Source organism: Protomyctophum parallelum, assembly GCF_964188405.1.
Source record: "Protomyctophum parallelum genome assembly, chromosome: 4".
NCBI classification, from domain to species: domain Eukaryota; kingdom Metazoa; phylum Chordata; class Actinopteri; order Myctophiformes; family Myctophidae; genus Protomyctophum; species Protomyctophum parallelum.
In genome coordinates, this window is record NC_139700.1 from 42,650,847 (window position 1) to 42,669,322 (window position 18,476).

An 18,476-nucleotide genomic window follows, 5' to 3' on the forward strand; every position below is an offset into this window, starting at 1 on the left:
CCGAATCAAGCCTCAACATATCCAGGTTAACTGGTTAAGTTAATCTGGCAAGATCAACCAGCTTTCATGAAACCGGTTAAGCACTGATCCAGGATATATTAAGCCAGGATATGTGTTAAAGCCCGGCTTAATCTCTAATCCAAGTTTCGTGAAATAGGCCCCTGAAAGGACTTGGTCCTTTATTGTTATTGTTAGGTTTTTTTTCCTTCTCCTTCTGCCAAAAAATTGCAGTTTTGGCTGAACCGTCGGTTTTCGCGAAACTTAAAAATATATATATATATATATTTATATCGGCCTACAGAAAAAACAAAAATCTTAAAGACTATCTGGTACACAGCAAGCTAAAAGGAATCAACACACCAGCACGCCAAAGACCAGAATACTTCAAACCCAAACAAATAGTTAAAAATAGAACTACAAAACGCATGTTGGAGATTAAACAACAGATAACAGATATCACATGTGAAAAATGTGGCTTACAATATGTCGGAGAAACAAGTAAAACAATAGCTACAAGGCTGAGACAACACAGATACAATATTAACAATGCAAAACAGACAACCATAATAGGATTGTTCAACATTACATGACTCACGGCATTGAAGCTCTAAAAGTATCTGGACTTCAACACAATCCCAACTGGACAGTAGGACAAAGACGTTTTAATGAAAAACAGTGTATTAAGAACCTCAACACGGATTTTCCTGGAGGCTTAAACATGACAAAATATTAGACACATTGTTTTGATTTTGTACCAAAACTCCACAGCCATATACATGCTAAACACAGCCAACAATCAATGGAAATCAGACTTTGAATATTGGGGACAAATTAGCACATTCCACACCAAGCCAACCTGGGACACGAAGCAAGAGTGTACAGTGCTGAAGTCCCCTCAGTCAACCGCCGCCACTCTTGGCCCTCTCTCTCTCTCTCTCGCTCACTCACTGCCTTGCTCTCTCCCACAATGTTAATGTTAAGTTAGTAAAGTTACACCTAGTTTATGTAAATAACATGGTAAAATGTGAAGCATTGGGAGGTAAAGGGGAGACACTATCATTGTGAAGGGACGACAGGATGAGGAGAGGTGTTGTTGTTGCTAATTGTCGAGAGTAATGGCTGCGTGTGATATTGAACAGTCGTATTCGTATCAATATACGGCTGTATCAACAAAATAATTATGTCATAGGTATATGGGGGCCTCATATTTGGTCTTGAAACCGGCCTCCAGATTCCTAAGGCCGCCCCTGATGCCAGGTAAGGACTAAATACCAAGCAACATGCTATTTAAATGACATACTTAACAAAGCAAACGGCGTACATCTGTCTGAATATTTTACACAGTATGTGAGGCTAACCGACAAACACCTGATCTATCTAAGAACCAGCATCTATCTAACACGCAATGATATAAATTATTGATGAGACTTATTGCACAGCCTATTGCATGAAACTCAAATGGAACTCAAATTGCACAGATGGATGGTCTAACTTTCTGTAGACCTATCACATTGTTGAAGAACAAAAGAATCTCATGAAGATTTTTCCTATCAAAGTTGTATTCCACACACTGAAGATAGATAGTTAAAATTGCATCTCGGCTTTCAACAAAAGTTTAGTTAGAAAAATGACGCTTGAAGTGTTTAATATACTTTCTATTTCCTTGTCATGGGTATTAGCAGCTTGGTTTTATGCTACAGTACAAGCCCATTCAAGTGTTCTACAAATGTGTGAATAGCGGTAAAATCCTCAGTGTTCATTTGACTGTGTAAATTGTAAAAGATGACCCAAATAGCACATTTGGGGCCATTTAAATTTTTTATATGCATAGATTTAAATGAATACTGAGGATTGTTACGGTGCTAAGAACAATGGAAGTTAGGTTTTCCTCCCTGCTCGGAGTGTGCCAGATTTGTCATCCAAACTGGGCAACAACAATTTACAAACCATGAAAGCCAAGATTTGGTTTTATTCTAATCCGTCTACTCTAAACCAACCAACAAACCAACAAAAATGTTATTTTTTTATTAAACCTATTTTCTTTCCCCAAATAAGATTTAGTGACATCTGACTGATTCCAGTCGAGCAGGGGAAATGTTTTTAATAATCATACTCATTATGAAGTAATTCAACAAAGAAACAACGTTTTTTTCTTAATTTATGAAACAGATTTTTATGGGCTTTAAAATAACATATTTGCACTTTGTAAACAAGACCTCCAGATAACTAATAGTTTACTGAATTGCAAGGTTTTTGTTCATGCCAGCAATAATTTAGTTTGTGTGCGCGCCTGTGCAAAAACAAATACAATAAACCAGTCAGTGGTTCTCAAAGTGCGATACAGGGACCCCCAGAGTTCCTTGATGGGGGGACCCTTACAGCTTTGTAACTCTGAGAGTATCGGGTCCATTTGGTTCTATTTGTACACTCTAAGCTTGTAAAGCCCTAACCACACCAAAGGGCCGAGACGGTTTTAGCGTTGTCCCAGCGGTGTGATATGTCCTGTTGCACGTTGACTCACGTCGTCCCAAGTGATTCTACGCATGGAATTCAATGGAACAAACCACACCAAAGGGTCACCATGCAACTCCTTGCAACAGTTTGGACCCAATGTTAGTTTCATGGCGACCCTTTCTTGTGGTTTGGGCTTAAGGGTTAATTTGGGGCCCCCTGGTGGTCCCTTGATCCCCAGAGGTCCTTGAAGGGGGGGGTTCCAAATGGAAATTGCAGCTGTAACTCTGAGAGCCAACCATTTTGTACACTCTCAGGCCCCTTTTCCACCCGTTGGTTCAGTTATTTTTGGTTTTTAGTCCATGAGCCAGAGCTCCAAAATTGGTGGGAAAACTATACCCTATATTAAATTGTTTATAGGATCAATACAAGTAAACTAATACATGCTAACCCTTCCACAGTAGTAGCTTTATCCTATTTTCGATTATTTTGCATATTTTCCTACATAATGCCTCATTTGCATATTTAAAAATGTAAAATTTGTAATACAATAAATCTTTGTCTTCGTGTAAGTACTCAATTGGGGAAATGTCATGGTGATAATAATCTAATATAGGTATGGTTTTGCCCACTCAATTCATAATTAACGTTTCAATTTTGGAGCTCTGGCTCGTTCTAAAAAGTCAAAACCAAAAAGAACTGAACCGGTTCCCATTGAGAACCAACCGGTGGAAAAGGGGCCTCAGAGTTGTGGGGGTCTTTGAGATTAAAACGTTTGAGAACCAGTGCAATGAACTATAAAAGCTATATCAGTATGCATAGTAAATAGTACGGCGTGTTCCAACAATGCCAGGGCCGGCCCCCCGCTGTCAGACAGCAGTTCTTAGGTTGTTGTATAAACACCATTCACTAAGACGTAATTAGTATTTACTGCTGCAACAACATGTCTCCTCTGTTCTCTTGCGCTCTGAGCTGCAGTATTTCATTACTAAGGTCCTGTTGAGCTGCAGTATTTCATTACTAAGGTCCTGTTAATTATGAGAAGTTATGTCCAGTGATGTACTGTACTATACTGTGTAGGGTTTCACAGAAGTAATCAGTTCCCCCATTTTCATAATGAGGCAAAATACCACACAAAAAAAGTTTGATGAATTCAGTATTGGTAATTATTCACACAAATATTATGTTCAGGTTCAGGGGCTTAGTATAAAAACGTCTGGGTTTGGGTCTGATAATCTTCTCGTTGATGTTATTAAATCTATAATGACATTATTATAATCCTCTATGCATTTTATATGCTGATGGAATATCTAAGCAAATTGCATTATATCTTGTGTCACGTTTCCCCAAAACTCTGTCAATTCTTTAGTATTATTACGTAGACTTATGTGGACGTTATGCAAATTGCTTTTATTCACAACATCTTACAAAACTTAATCATAAATGCCACGGCGCTTCACAAGATGTGATTTGTAAAGCTTTCTCGAAGAGAAATGTTTCTATGGCCATTGGATTGCCTTTGTGAGCTGTTCTAAATTATGTTGGCTAGAAGGCGAGCCTTTCAATGTCATCTTCAGTGTAGCTGCTGCCTCGTTCATCTTTAAAACCATTCAATGTAACAATTTAGACCGTGTCACCATAGCAATAGAAACACATTATTTAAGCATTATATGATTGGTTTGCTAGAGCAGTGGTTTGTGTCAAGGACCCCCTACGTTGATGTGTATTTGGTCATGTTTTGTGACAGGAGGGACCCTGAAGAGAATATTTCTGTTGCTAAAAATGCTCAATATAATTTCAAACTTCACAGTTCTTTTCAAAAAAATATTCAAAACAAAGCGGATCTACAAGCTCACAATGTGTCAGACTCACAATGTAACGTGAGCTTGTAGATTGGCTATTTTTGAAGTATAACCACTGTGCTATTCATATAGGCACAAGGCCGGAGGCATGCCTGTGCAGTGCCAATCAGACATTTGGAGGGACAGGTGCTCAAGTGAAAAAAGGGCACCTTGTGTGGCATGTGGAACCGCCGGCTGCCTTAGTAGTGTGTGAGATTTAAGTAATATACTGTATTAGAAGCATCTAATCCAGAATTGATCAATGTCACAATGGTCCACATATGATGACTGTACAATACAATATTTAAATGAACAAACTGTACAAAAAACAAACTTTCAAAAGGTTACATTGCTGTCCAGAGGGCAGAGTGTCTATCTATGCACGCCCCTGGTGCCAATATTGAGCGGTATGTTATTGTGATAACACACTGCAGTTTTATTATAAATATTTATGATTAGCTGTGGCAGCCATCACTACAGTAAGGAGGTTCCAGATAAGGTGAAATAAGGTGGACGAGTTTGGAACACTATATGGAGAGATATTGATTGACACTCGTTAGAAAGCCTCTCAGCTAATGTAAGGTCATACAGTAGCTAAAACTTTGCTATAATGAGCAATTTACAATAATGTTTTCACGGTTCCTTTCCTGGTAAGACTTGTTGCTATTCTAAACACGCACATCACGTCTGCCACCGTGAACACTGAATGCAGTTGAATTATAGAGCTTGTCACACAAAAGTCTAAATATGCATCGGAAATTATCTGTATTCTCCACAGTAATGATATGACTTTCAGACATATATGAACACAATAATAGGTGACACATCAATATGCCATGCATATATGTAGGTCTACCGTAATTAGTATTCTAAAAGGATATTTTCAGATGTCCTTTAAGGTCATATTCGGAACACATTTTACTGTACGTGACACAAATACAATGTCTCCGGTATCCTAGTATAATTATGTTGTCTTCATGATAGGATTCATATTTGGCCAGATATGCCGCACATCAACAAACCCAAAAACAAAAGGTTTCTAGCGAGAATCCAATTTCAGGATATTTTGGGATTCTGGCCCAGTAAAGCAATTTACAGCCATGTAGAAAATATCGTAAATAACTTGAATTCCGCTTGTTGTTTTTTGTAGTCTTGACAGACAATCTGAGATATTGGTCTATGCTGATACATCTGGGGAAATCTAAATTCAATCTTGAATGCCAGAGACAGTGCTGATATTTCACTTTCAAATAAAATAAACATTAAAAGAATATATACATAATAAATGAAAAAGTTATGGAAAGTCACAACCCACTCAAGCATTAGAAGCTCCTTCTGATGCTTGAGGGGGCCGTGGTTTTTGGCATTGCTACTTGTATTTAAGTCACAAACAATCGGAGTATACTTCTTACATCAGTGAACATGTTCATGTTGGTATGTTTGGTAATACATTTTATTACACAACTCTGCGTGATTCTCACTGATTCTCATCCTCCTTCGTAAACAGCTCTGGAGAAGGTGGGCCGGGACTCTACATACGAGCAGGAGGGGAAGGTCCAGTTTGTGATGGACGCGGTGTACGCCATGGCGCATGCCCTGCACCGCATGCATCGCGAGCTGTGCTCCGGCTACCCCGGCCTGTGCCCGCGCATGGCCAACATCGACGGCAAGGAGCTGTTGGCTCACGTACGAGCCGTCAACTTCAACGGTAAGTTAAGGACCCGTCCATTGAATCACACATTTAATATTGAACTTTGGTACTTAGAGGTGGGCTAATCTGACTGACTCCCGCCGGGTCCCGTTGGGGACGAATATACTTAAAGGTGGTTGTACACTGGACGCGTTTTTCGGAAAACCGAATTTTAATCGGGCTCTGGTACTAAACTACGCTGTCTGTCTCGGCACGAGCTCAGACAGAACACTGCTGCCCGATTCCAGCTCTACTTGGTACTCGTTGGCAGGGATAGCGGCATCATTGTCACGATTCCTATACCGTATATCGTGACTGGTTGATTCTCTTCTTTTGTGATATTTTGGTTAATTCTTTTTTAAATCTGCAGACTTCTGTAGAAGACTATCTAAATATGAGCAGTGTTTTGGAATTCATGGACAGATGTTTGATATATTTGTTCCATTCCATTCATCAAGTTGTTTTTCTTCATTCTTTTGGATAGTGGATTCACTGTTAAGGAATGTTTTACAGACTAAAACTGTCCACGAGTCAAAGACATCACCGGGTAGGTAAATTAAATAAATAAAATATGAACTACTCTTTTATATCAACTAATTAATGACAGGGAGCCAGATAGTTAGGCTTTGGTTTTTTGACAGTGCAAAGAGAACAGTGTAGTGCTTCAAAGAAACTGCATACCAGGTAAACATCAAACCTAGTAAACCTGTCTAAAAATAAACATGCTGCCTAAATAATATTCTTAACATTCGGGGTTGAGCGAAACCAATCTAGTAGGTGCAAACCATGTGCACAAGTAACCGACATATATCTGCATCGATCAAACAAATTTGGCAAGAATTGGGATGCAAGGAGAGAGCTGTGAGAGAAGCTCACAGCTGAGGGGGAGGTAAGGGGGAGACTGAAGAAAGTTCAGTATCATGTTTTACTTAGTCCTCAGCTAAGCTCATAGATTTTTTTTGTTCAGCCTTGTTTTCTTTTCCGATCCAGATGTGAAGAAGGGTGTTGGGTTTCACTGTCGTTTATTCACTTCCTCCTAACGGTTTCCCTCCATCCTCCAGTTCCTCCTCTCCCAGCAGACACATGAGTTGTCCTGTTTTATCCCCTGTTTCCCTCATCATCCTCTGTATACCTTCTGCCATTGATCCAGGGCATATCTTCTTCCTCTATATCTCCCTCTCTTTTCACCGTAGTTATATATAATCTAGAGGGCAGCCCGCCCCCCCCCCCCCCCCCCAGCTATTCATTTCAATGGAAGTTGATCCGTGGTGTTTTGAAGCGTCTGCCAGAAGTGTCATTATAACTTTATGGTTGGCTCGAGTGCGGCGGTCTCAACTTTGAGGTCACTTTTGACACACTTTTGCGTCATGGCGTCACTGAACGTCTGACCCACTCCATGAACGTCCTGCAGTGCCAGCTTTGGCCAGTAGGGTATGCTGCTTCAAACGTTGGCCAGCCGCTCTGGGAGCCTGCTTTTCACCCCCCCCCCACTCATACAGGGCATTATCTTCTTCCTCTATATCTCCCTCTCTTCTGATTTTCTTTCCTCCCCCTCCCTTTTCACAGAGCTTCAGAGTCCTTTTAGTCATGGTGGATCTTCTGGCATGCCTTTGTCAGCGAAAACCCCCTCACCACAGTCCAAGAGCTATTGTTGTCTGTCTCCAGGGATCGCAGTCACTTCATCATTGCACACACAATGTGGCTATATATAGGCGTATACATCATTGCTGTCAGAAATGACTTATCTTTCAGGAATAATAATAAAAACAGCTAAATTAGCTGATCTACAACCTCGAAATGCATCGTAATGTGATGCTTTATGAGCTTGTACACGCATGCACGCACACACACACACACACACACACACACACACACACACACACACACACACACACACACACACACACACACACACGCACACTATTCTAGTTATTATGGTATCTTGAATCTTCTTCCAGTTCCTTTGCCGTCATTACTTTAACCTCAGTGCATTGTGTAGTAGTGATTTCATGAGCCCTCTCCATTCTCAACAACTTCAGTCATCTCATCTCATCTTTACAGACAGAAACATAATTGGAGAAGGCAATTGCAGGCACACTTCCATACATAATAATGTGAATATGCATACTAACCGTTATGCCTGCAGGCACATCATTGGGGGTGTTTTGCCTTCAAGGGGTCAAGGTCATCCAGCAGTCTTTTGTCCTCGTTGCCATTATTAGGATTATGAGAAAATAGTCCAGAGGGGAACTACAATAAGACTATCGGTCAAAAACTAGTATATAGCTGGGCTGTGTATACATTACAACCATGGAATATTTAAAAATATTTTATTTTAAGTTTAAGTGCATGGCCCTCGCATGCATCTAGAGTTTGTATCATTGCACCTTAAGTGGCCCTCACATCTAGACTTCCTATCATTGCACCTTAAGTGGCCCTCACATCTAGAGTTTGTATCATTGTTAGCCCAAGTGTAACTTTATTCAAGCCATTTGCATTCACAGGGCTGACCTTGCTTTTGCAGCTCACAAAATTGCATAACCTTGGAAACATAATGCTAGGATTTGGACCCGGGTCTCAAGTACTGCTCATCCGAAGCGGAGTGCATATCCAACAGCTGAAAACACTACTCTCACACAACTATTTCATAGCTGACATTGACTTGAATGTGGTGACCATCAACTGAAAAATGTAGATACAAAAGTTTTGAATTCTTGTTTCAAATTGCCACGCCTGCCTATACCGTTGATGTCACTGGCAGACAGGTCTCTGAACTGTCCACACTACAGCCCTACTCTGAGACACAGAGCCAGTATCTAGATACGGTGCCATATTATTATATAACAAGCATTTGTGAGGACTAATTATATGATGATAGCTTGACAATGGGTGAAGTGCACCTTTAATTTTATGTACCATAACAGTAACACTAGCTCACAGTGTTGTGTTTGTTTACATTATCGTTGATGCTGTCTGTATACAGTCAGTGCATTTAATGTTGATTTATTCCACTCTAGTTCATTAGTAATTTCAAACCAACAATGTGAATGTCAATTAACCTCTAAGGTCTCTTTATGCTTGGCATCTCTGTGTAAAACTAATGGAGGTGCTAATTCAGGATAAGAGGTATAAACCATCTTGATTTTCATGCACACAAGGTTGTCGCGCCTTTCACATAATTGCACGGTGGACTTCTCAAGGTCAGGGAGCTAAGGGGTTAAACACATTTCATATACAATCGTCCTCATGTATCATTATGCATACTTTCACCGTGGCAATTAGCATGAACACATTAAACATTTCCATAATCTCACCTGAGTAGCCCAGTGGGCTATTTAATATGACTTCCACTCTTCTGTTTCGGCAACTATATAAAATGTAAAATAATAATAGTGAATACATAGAAAATGTACAATCTAAGCCCCATTTTATACCTTTGGCGGGTGCAGTACTTAGTTTAGACAGTTTTTGGTTTAGACTAGTCATTGGTTAGACCAGTCATTAGTCCTACAATGTACCTATCTCAAACCCTCACCCTAAACCTAACCTCCCACGGGGCAGCACACCTAAACCTAACCTTAACCCATGTCTAACCAATGACTCTAAACTAAGTACCTAAGTAACCTTTGGCTATTGGCCAACATCGCAACTTGTAGATTGCAATGCGTTGTGCGTTGTAGATCGGCTATCTTCGGTGAAGAGATTTGGTGTAGAAGGAAAAAAGGGAGGGCACAAGACTAGACCCTGGGGGACACCAGGACAACAGAGTATACAACAGTAGGACGTTCAACTTAAATGGCTAATACGCCCACAGCTGCTTTTTCTGTCTCCTCAACAGCCCAAACAGAGACAAGTTGGTTTTGACCTCACAAAAGTGACATCTAGTCTAGTAGGCTACAGTGCAGATTTTCAAACTATTTTGTGTGAAGGGCCTCCAAAGTAATATGCATTTGGCTGCGGACACCCTTCTGGAAATGATTTTATTTCCCCCAAAAGAGAGGATTTGTGTTTAAATTATTCAAATATTTCCAATACTTTCAACATGAGAAAAAGGAAAAAAATATATAAAATATGGATAAAGGGTTTAAATGATTTTGATGCTAATATTAACACATTTAGCTGGGGACCTCCTGGAACCACCCCAAGGACCCGTGGAAGCCACACCCTGGACGCCACTTTGAGATCTATTCTAGTATAGTTATGAAACTCATGAAAATGAATAAATTGTTGTCTCACAAATACGTAACCCTTTTTTGTTTTATAAAGCACCCAGCGGACCTCATTATGCAGGCTCGGCTTTACAAAAAGTCACCCATGAAAGAACAGTGTCCACAGTCAAGCCATGTGATAATGAAACAAACCATTACTTCTTCATGTTGCGTGTCTAGGCCTTGCACGCTTTTAGCCTTGATCCTCTCACCAAATTACAATGGATCACGGGGGGGGGGGGTCCTGCCTCTATACATCATAAGCATCCTTTCTCCCCTCCCCTCCCTTTCCCCGTCTCCTCCACCTACCTGGGAATGGAAAGCCAATTTGAATAATTTCCATATCTCCTTCTCAGGGATGTGGGCCGGCACAAAGAGACGGAGTGGAACCGGAGTTGGATTGTGTGGCGGGTGCATGCAGGGGAACCCTGTCCGTTCTTCTGGCCAGACTGAATTAAATACATGCATCTCCTTTTGGGAAGAATAGATGTCTTGATATATTTGATAGGATATAAAGAAAAGAAGAAAAAATAACATCATATTATCCCTGGCATCCCTAATGCAAAAACAGCTAAAATAGCACAAGCTCACTGTCCTGTCGTTCTGCGATGAGTTGTGAGTTTGTAGATGTCCGTACTACTATCGTACTACTCCCTATACTACTTGATCATAATACAGCGTCACACAAAAGCATCAAAAGTTGCAGATCTGCAAGGTCGAAAACGGCGTGGAGTGCAACCACTCCAAGGAACAGCAATGTCCGTGTTCCCGTGTTCACCTATGTGACGTTAATGAGCACCAGTATGACTATTAGTACCAGTAGGGGCGCTGTTGTGCCAGAAACAGAGAGGGAGATAGTGCTGCACTGTTGCCTGCTAATGAGAGAGAGAGAGAGAGAGAGAGAGGGGGGGGAGGGGGGGGGGGGAGTTGCACCACTCAGTTCACACGGGTGTGATTTTTTTATTTCAATCCTGAAAAGTAACAGTTTTGGACATAATGAGGTTTCCACGCGACAGAGACGATATATGGGGCTTAAGTGGGCACGACATGTTTTTACAATTTGAAAACTATAGCCTCCACCTATAGAGTACCTGAGAATGGAAGCTATATTATTTGAATCATTTCCATTTCTCAGGCAGTGGGCCAGCCATAGGCGACAGCGTGTGGAATGAAATAAGCGCGCTCATGCCGTTGCCATGCATAAGGCAGGCATAGCTCTCAAATCTCACATCTCAGACGTGTGCCAAGCTGGATGAATGTGTTGAGCCGTTTCATGTTATTTCAGGAGAGCGGAAGATAAAGGCGCTAAATTAGTGATGGATATGATATGACTGCGGGGCTGACAGTGCAAGTCTGTCAGCTGTCTATAACCCATTTTGACCTGAGATCGGATTCTAAAATTGTCTTCTACATCGTGACAGTTTTCTGAAAAAGCTATGTTTCTATGTCAGTCGTTCTTCGATTTTTCAAAAATAGCAGACCTACAAGCTCGTAGCGCGCCACTCGGTGGCGCGCTATGAGCTTGTAGATCTGCTATTTTTTTTAATATCTAAAGCATAACATGATGCTAACACCAAAAGGGGCTCCGGCCCAAAATGGGATAATCCCCTGTTAGACTGACTTGCTTCCATCACTGTATATGAATATGGCACAGCATGTATAGATTTAAAGTTGACGAAAGGTTCAACACTTTTAACTTTCAGTTCACATCAAGGAATTCTCAGTATAGACTTTCATTCCTTATACCTAATCATAATCTCCCCTTTTTCTTTGCTTTGTTAAAAACAAAAAACATATTTTCCTAATAAAGTTGTTTTTATTGTTTCTACAGCAACTTTGAGTACCCATAAGCACTATATTGTGTCGGAATGAGAACAATACATGGATGGGTGGTTGTGTATGTCTGTGTGTCTGTGTGCGTGCATGAGTGTGCACACCCTGTATCTCCAAATTTCATCCCATAAATACATGCCCTATTTTTTTACTTTGTCTTATGACAGTGAAATAACCGGATATTTTAAAAGAATCTGTCATTTCTATGACATGCCCAATTGCCCAGAATAGGGACTCCATGTTTAACGTGCTTAAGTGTGTCTGTGGGTTTTATCAATACTGAAACAATGTATTTAACAAGAGTTTGTTGCTAAATCATAACCAAAATGCAGTTCCTTGGGAAGCTACAGTCTTTGACATACAAGGTTTCCACCCACCAGTGACAGTACGCATGTTTATATTAAGATGCATTAACAGTACATAATTAATTTACATATATTTTGTTTAAATCTGTTTTGAAGTCATCGCTGTCAGGTGGAAACCTATAGCTGTACCTCCTAAACAGTTTCATTTCATTTCAGGAAAAGGACGAGTGTGGGATCTAATGTATTATTTTTTAGCTCTTGTTAATTTGTTAAATATAAAACCCACTGCAGACACACTCGACCACTTTCACTTGATCTATTATTGTTTAAGAAGAATAGCAACAACAGCAGATCTACTGTACACGACCATTGTATGAAGTAGGAGTAGGGCATTAATTCACAAAACACAAGCACACACACATGCATGCATGTCACACACATGCGTGCCTGCAGCGGTGGATGCTCAGAGAACACATGTGCATCGTGTCCTGAGAGCGTCCCGCCTCACTGACCCAGGGTCAGTGACGGCATTGAGCACATCAAACACGCACATTACACATGCCGCTATATACCGTCATCCAAACGCTTCCATTCGTTCCGCACCAGGTTCTCAGAGCGCACGCGGGGGCAATATAGGGATTACCCATAATGCCATGGGCTCAATCGTAGCGAATCAGGCGTCCGACTCTTGAAGAAGCAGCTCCGATAGTGACAATGACTGTAGGCCAAATTGCCGAGTCAACCGTGCGCACATCTCGCCAAAGCGGGGGGGGGGGGCATGCATGCAGCGCACATGCACTTATTTTTAGACGGGCTAAATAGAGGGGAGAAGCATAGGCCTACAGTAAATGGGACCATTTGTACCAAATGTTATACAGGCTTGCTACGCTAAAGCCCCATCTGCATTACGTCTTTTGTTTTTTTTAACCTGATTATGGAAAGTGTGGGGGAGTTAAAGCCCTAGTCAGGGAGATTTCCCTGATTGCTTTGGACAAGACCCTCCTCTGTGCAGGCTGCATTTAATGAAGCATGTTTGTTGCTCTTTTAAGGGGCAGATTTAAGTGATTCATTCAGCAAATTTGCCCCGTGGTGTTGATGTAATTGATGACCCACGGAAAATCATAGCTCATATCAATGATAGTGGATAGTGGTTGGAATGATAAGATTTATTGAATGTAATCCACAGCATGTTTCTCAAATTTGAAAGAATTGATATTAAAGGGATAGTTCACCGTTTTTGAACTTAAGTTGTCTGAAATACTTGCCATTAACAATATAGTGGTTGCAACTGTATTAATTGATTGCCCGAGTCCCGTGGTGGGAATTCTGCTCTGGTTTTGGTCCTTTTTTCTTTTTATATAATTTTTATCCCACAATTTTGTAACCCATTTTTCACCCCTTGTGTCAATTATCTAATGTGATCAAGGGCTCTACACACCCTCAGCCAACCTGGGAAGAGCAACAGACTTGAACTCATGCTTCCTTCATGCATGAGTGTCCAAGTCGCTCCTTTACACCTGAGTTTCCCTGGTTGGACGTAGCGCGTGGAAGGAAATGTAAATAGATAATAAATAAATAAAATGTAAATAGAGATGTCCCGATACTGTATCGGTATCGGGAAAAGTATCGAATCGGATACTATGGATAATATGAGCATCAAAGCAATATTTAGATTTTTTTTATTTAAATAGCCGATCTACTAGCTCACAACGTGTTGCGGAGGCGACATGTTGTGAGCTTGCAGATCAGCTATTTGTTTAACATATGGCACGTCGTATGGCGAAGCATATGTCAGGCTTCCCTTTTGTTTTTAGTCGAGGCGATGTACACAGTCAACACAGAGTCAGACAGTCAGACACACATGGCTCCTCCGTGCAAAATAAACAGTGTACACTACCCGACTTTACGATAATAAGGGACAGTATGTCGGGACACGCTGTTGTCATGTTGATAAGCTTCATGTTGTGCAGCAGTGTCAGTCCGCAATGCTTTGCACTCCTCCCAAAACCTGTACCCGTAAAAAGTCGGTGGCCGGTGCCTAGAGACGGCATCGCACACGAGCAACTTGCTCCAGCACCCGGAAAACAAACACAAGCACAGCGGCGAATGGGAAGAGTGCAAAGCATGCCCTTTTCCAACTTTAACTTTTTAGTTGACTCCACATCTGAAACGGAGAAGCCGAACCATTTGTGTCAGGTTTTCTCAGTAGTAAACTCCTATCCTCCTGTCAGCAGTGAGCAGCATGGAATCCTCCCTCGTTTGAGCAAGGACGCGCTGTGATTAGCCACAATGGCTAGTGCACTTGTGCAAGACGTGCTGTGATTGGCCAGTAGTAGCTACTTTGAGTGGCAGTCAGTGGGAAATGCTCTCGCCACAGAATTTACTAGTTTTCTCGCCATAATAATCATTCTGGGCGGCCCCAGCTGTTGGTACGCAGAAGCGCTTCCCGGCGCTTGATTGACAGCGGATAATGAATTTTGACGACGCATGCGCACTGGCGCACCTCTTATGTGCAGCCCTGGTTATATTGGTATCTGTGAATATGCCAGTCTAACCACCGATCTGACACAGGGGTAAGAACAAGAACAAGTAGTTATATTAATAGTGATAATAATATTATTTATATAATGCTTCTCTGAGTACCTAAAGATGCTTTACAAGGGGAAGATGAGAAAACAAATCAAAACTACTTTATTAGGGAAAAACTAAGACTATGGAATAAAATAAATGTAAACCGTGGAATGAGATAGCTGGGGAAAGCAATATTCTAGAGGTGGGTTTGAACTTAGGGTGGTGGCATATCTCTGAGTTTTGGGAAGTGCATAGTTTTGACAGGTCTGCCTGCTGTGGACACTGGGCAGTGAAACCCTGACCATTAAACACGCAGCATCAAGTGTGAGGGGTTTGGGGAAAGAATGAAAGTACCATAGTGTTATTAGGAAGGACTCCTTCTAACTCCTTCTAACAATATGGACCAGAGTTAAACTAATGTTAGCTCCCATGCTAGCTATAGTAGCTACTAGTGATCGACCGATAATCGGCCACGGCCGATTATCGGCTTCGATATTCATGATTTTAATTAATATCGGTATCGGTGCTAAAAACAAATAATCGGAAAAAAACGGCCGATTATTATATTTCTCATAAATGCGCAAACATGGTGAAACAACCACTTTCATTGAAAATCCGGTAGAGTACGGTTGTAAGGAAATGTATAGCTGCGTGTCTGACTCTCCCAGTGCTCCACCCCCGGAGGAGTAGACACGGCTTAGCTCCGCTCTACAGACTGACGTCTCCTCTCTCTCTCTCTCTCTCTCACACACACACACACACACACGGAGTCAGAGAGAGGGCCACTGCAGGGAGGAGGCTACTAACCTTGTAACGATAAAAAGCTTTGCTGTTTTCATCTTCAATTAACCAAAATAAAATCCACACGTGAGAGGGACAGAGTCACAGAGAGCAGTGGTAGAACTACGTTAGCCAAGCTAGCTGCTGCCTGCTAACGCTGCAAACAACAGCTGTAACACGTTGTATTGATTGCCTGTTGTGTCCGTGTGTCTGTGTGTGTGTGTGTGTGTGTGCGCGCGCGCGCGCGTCAGCCAACCGAAGGACAACGTTTTTTCCCCCCATCCTGACCAGCCTAATATGATTATTGCATGTTGGCTATAATTAGTTGCCAATAACTTTATTGTTGGCCAGTGTTTTGAGACATATTGTCTTTTATTGCTATAAAATGAATGGTAAAAACAAATTCTACATGCATTAAAAAAGTGGCCAGTGATCTTGAAAGTGGCAAACAAGGTCACATGGCTTTGGAGAGTTTGGGCAGCAGATCTACAAGTTCTCAACATGTTATGCTGCAATGTGCTGTGGGCTTGTAGATCACCAATTTTGATAAACTAGTAGTGCCTCCCCAGGCGAAAAATAAATATATTTAGTATACTTTTTTAAAGTATACTAAATGTACTTATTTGTACTTGAAACTATTTGAATTTAAATTGTGCTATTTTGAAACTACTTAAGTTGTACTTTTTATACTTAAGTTGCACTTAAGATGTGCTAAAACATATCTTAAATATATTTTTTCTATACTTTTTAACCCTTTTGTGACCAAAAAAATAGTGTTAAATTGAAAATATACTTCCAGTATCCCAAGTATACTTTTGAAAAGCATACTTATATTATATTTATAGTGTATTTTCGAATATATCGAGTGTATATCAAGTATTAAATAAATGCATTTAAAATATACTACCAATGTGTTAATATAATGACATTATGAACTAATGTGCTTAAAATATACTTTGTTATCTCGAATACACTATCAGATCTACTTAAACATATCTTAAATATATTTTTTCTATACTTTTTAACCCTTTTGTGACAAAAATAGTGTTAAATTGAAAATATACTTCCAGTATCCCAAGTATACTTTTTCCGATGAGTGAAAAGCATACTTATATTATATTTATAGTGTATTTTTATAGTGTATTATAAGTGTATATCAAGTATTAAATAAATACATTTAAAATATACTACCAATGTGTTAATATAATAACATTACAAACTAATGCGCTTAAAATATATTTGATAGTATACTTGAAACTAATACAAGTATACTTCAAATTAATGACTTTTTTACTCCAAATAAAATTGAAGCATTATATATAATATATATGCAAATATATGCAAATTTATACTTTTCCAAAGTATATATATATTATATATATACTTCGGAAAAGTATACATTTGCATATATAACTCTTAATTGTAGCAACCATGTTACTATACATATGAATAGGAAAAGGGGAGAGAGACTGACTAAACCAACAGACATTTAGATTCATGGTTTTACTAACAAATCACATAAAACAACATAAATCACCAAATAACTCCACAACAAAACCCTAAACACAATTACCCATAACATAACTCCAGTATACATTCTAATATTCAAATAATAACACAAATAAGAACAATAACACACGGTCCTTGGCGCCCCAGTGTATGCTGGGAAATGGACTTCCTCTAGCCACTCCCATTTCACCTGGCAGTATTTATAGCACATTAGTACTTAATATACTTAAACTTAATATACTGAAAGTTTAGACTTGTATTGTATTTATAATGTATTAAAAATACAATCTACAAATATATTTACTTAAAATATGCTAAGAGTGCATTTAAAAATACAATCTACAAATATATTTTTAATTATTATATTAAAGTACATCTTACAATAAATGCATGTTCAGGAGAACTCGCTATGAATATATTGCTAATGGACTTAAACTATAATAATCACAAATGTATTTTTAATTATTATATTTAAAGTACATCTTACAATAAATGCATGTTCAGTAGAACTTGCTATGAATATATTGATAAAGTGCTTAAAATATAATAATCACAAATGTATTTTTAATTATTATATTAAAGTACATCTTACAATAAATGCATATTCAGGAGAACTTGCTATGAATATATTGCTAATGGCCTTAAAATATAATAATCACAAATGTATTTTTTATTATTATAATTAAAGTACATCTTACAATAAATGCATGTTCAGGAGAACTTGCTATGAATATATTGCTAATGGACTTAAAATATAATAATCACCAATGTATTTTTAATTATTATATTTAAAGTACATCTTACAATAAATGCATGTTCAGTAGAACTTGCTATGAATATATTGATAAAGTGCTTAAAATATAATAATCACAAATGTATTTTTTATTATTATAATTAAAGTACATCTTACAATAAATGCATGTTCAGGAGAACTTGTTGTGAATATATTGATAAAGTACTTAAAATATAATCATCACAAATGTATTTGTGATTATATGTATTTAAGTACTATTTGAAATATATTTCTCATTTAGTAAACTTATCACAAATGTGCTAAATCACAAATTAATTTATGTTCACTTATATTATATTTAACAAAAATGTACTATTAATATGATTAGAGACACTACAAGCATATATTTAACATACTTTCTGTGCTAAAAGTGTACTTAAGTATGGAATAAATATATTTATTTTTCGCCTGGGTCTACAGCCCATTGGGCACTCACCTACTTGGAACGATGCAAGTTGGAAATGAATGCCCCACCCAGTAATTATGTCTGTCTCC

The 18,476-nt window shown here is 39.3% G+C and overlaps 1 protein-coding gene across 1 annotated transcript in view; it reads left to right on the forward strand.

The window, feature by feature from the left end:
* LOC310857824 (metabotropic glutamate receptor 8-like) overlaps positions 1-18,476 on the forward strand; it is a 302,996-nt gene that overhangs the window by 202,797 nt on the left and 81,723 nt on the right. Inside the window, exon 6 of the mRNA XM_083763751.1 lies at positions 5,800-6,000. Coding sequence (XP_083619877.1) covers positions 5,800-6,000 — 201 coding nt within the window. The remainder of the gene's footprint in view (positions 1-5,799; positions 6,001-18,476) is intronic.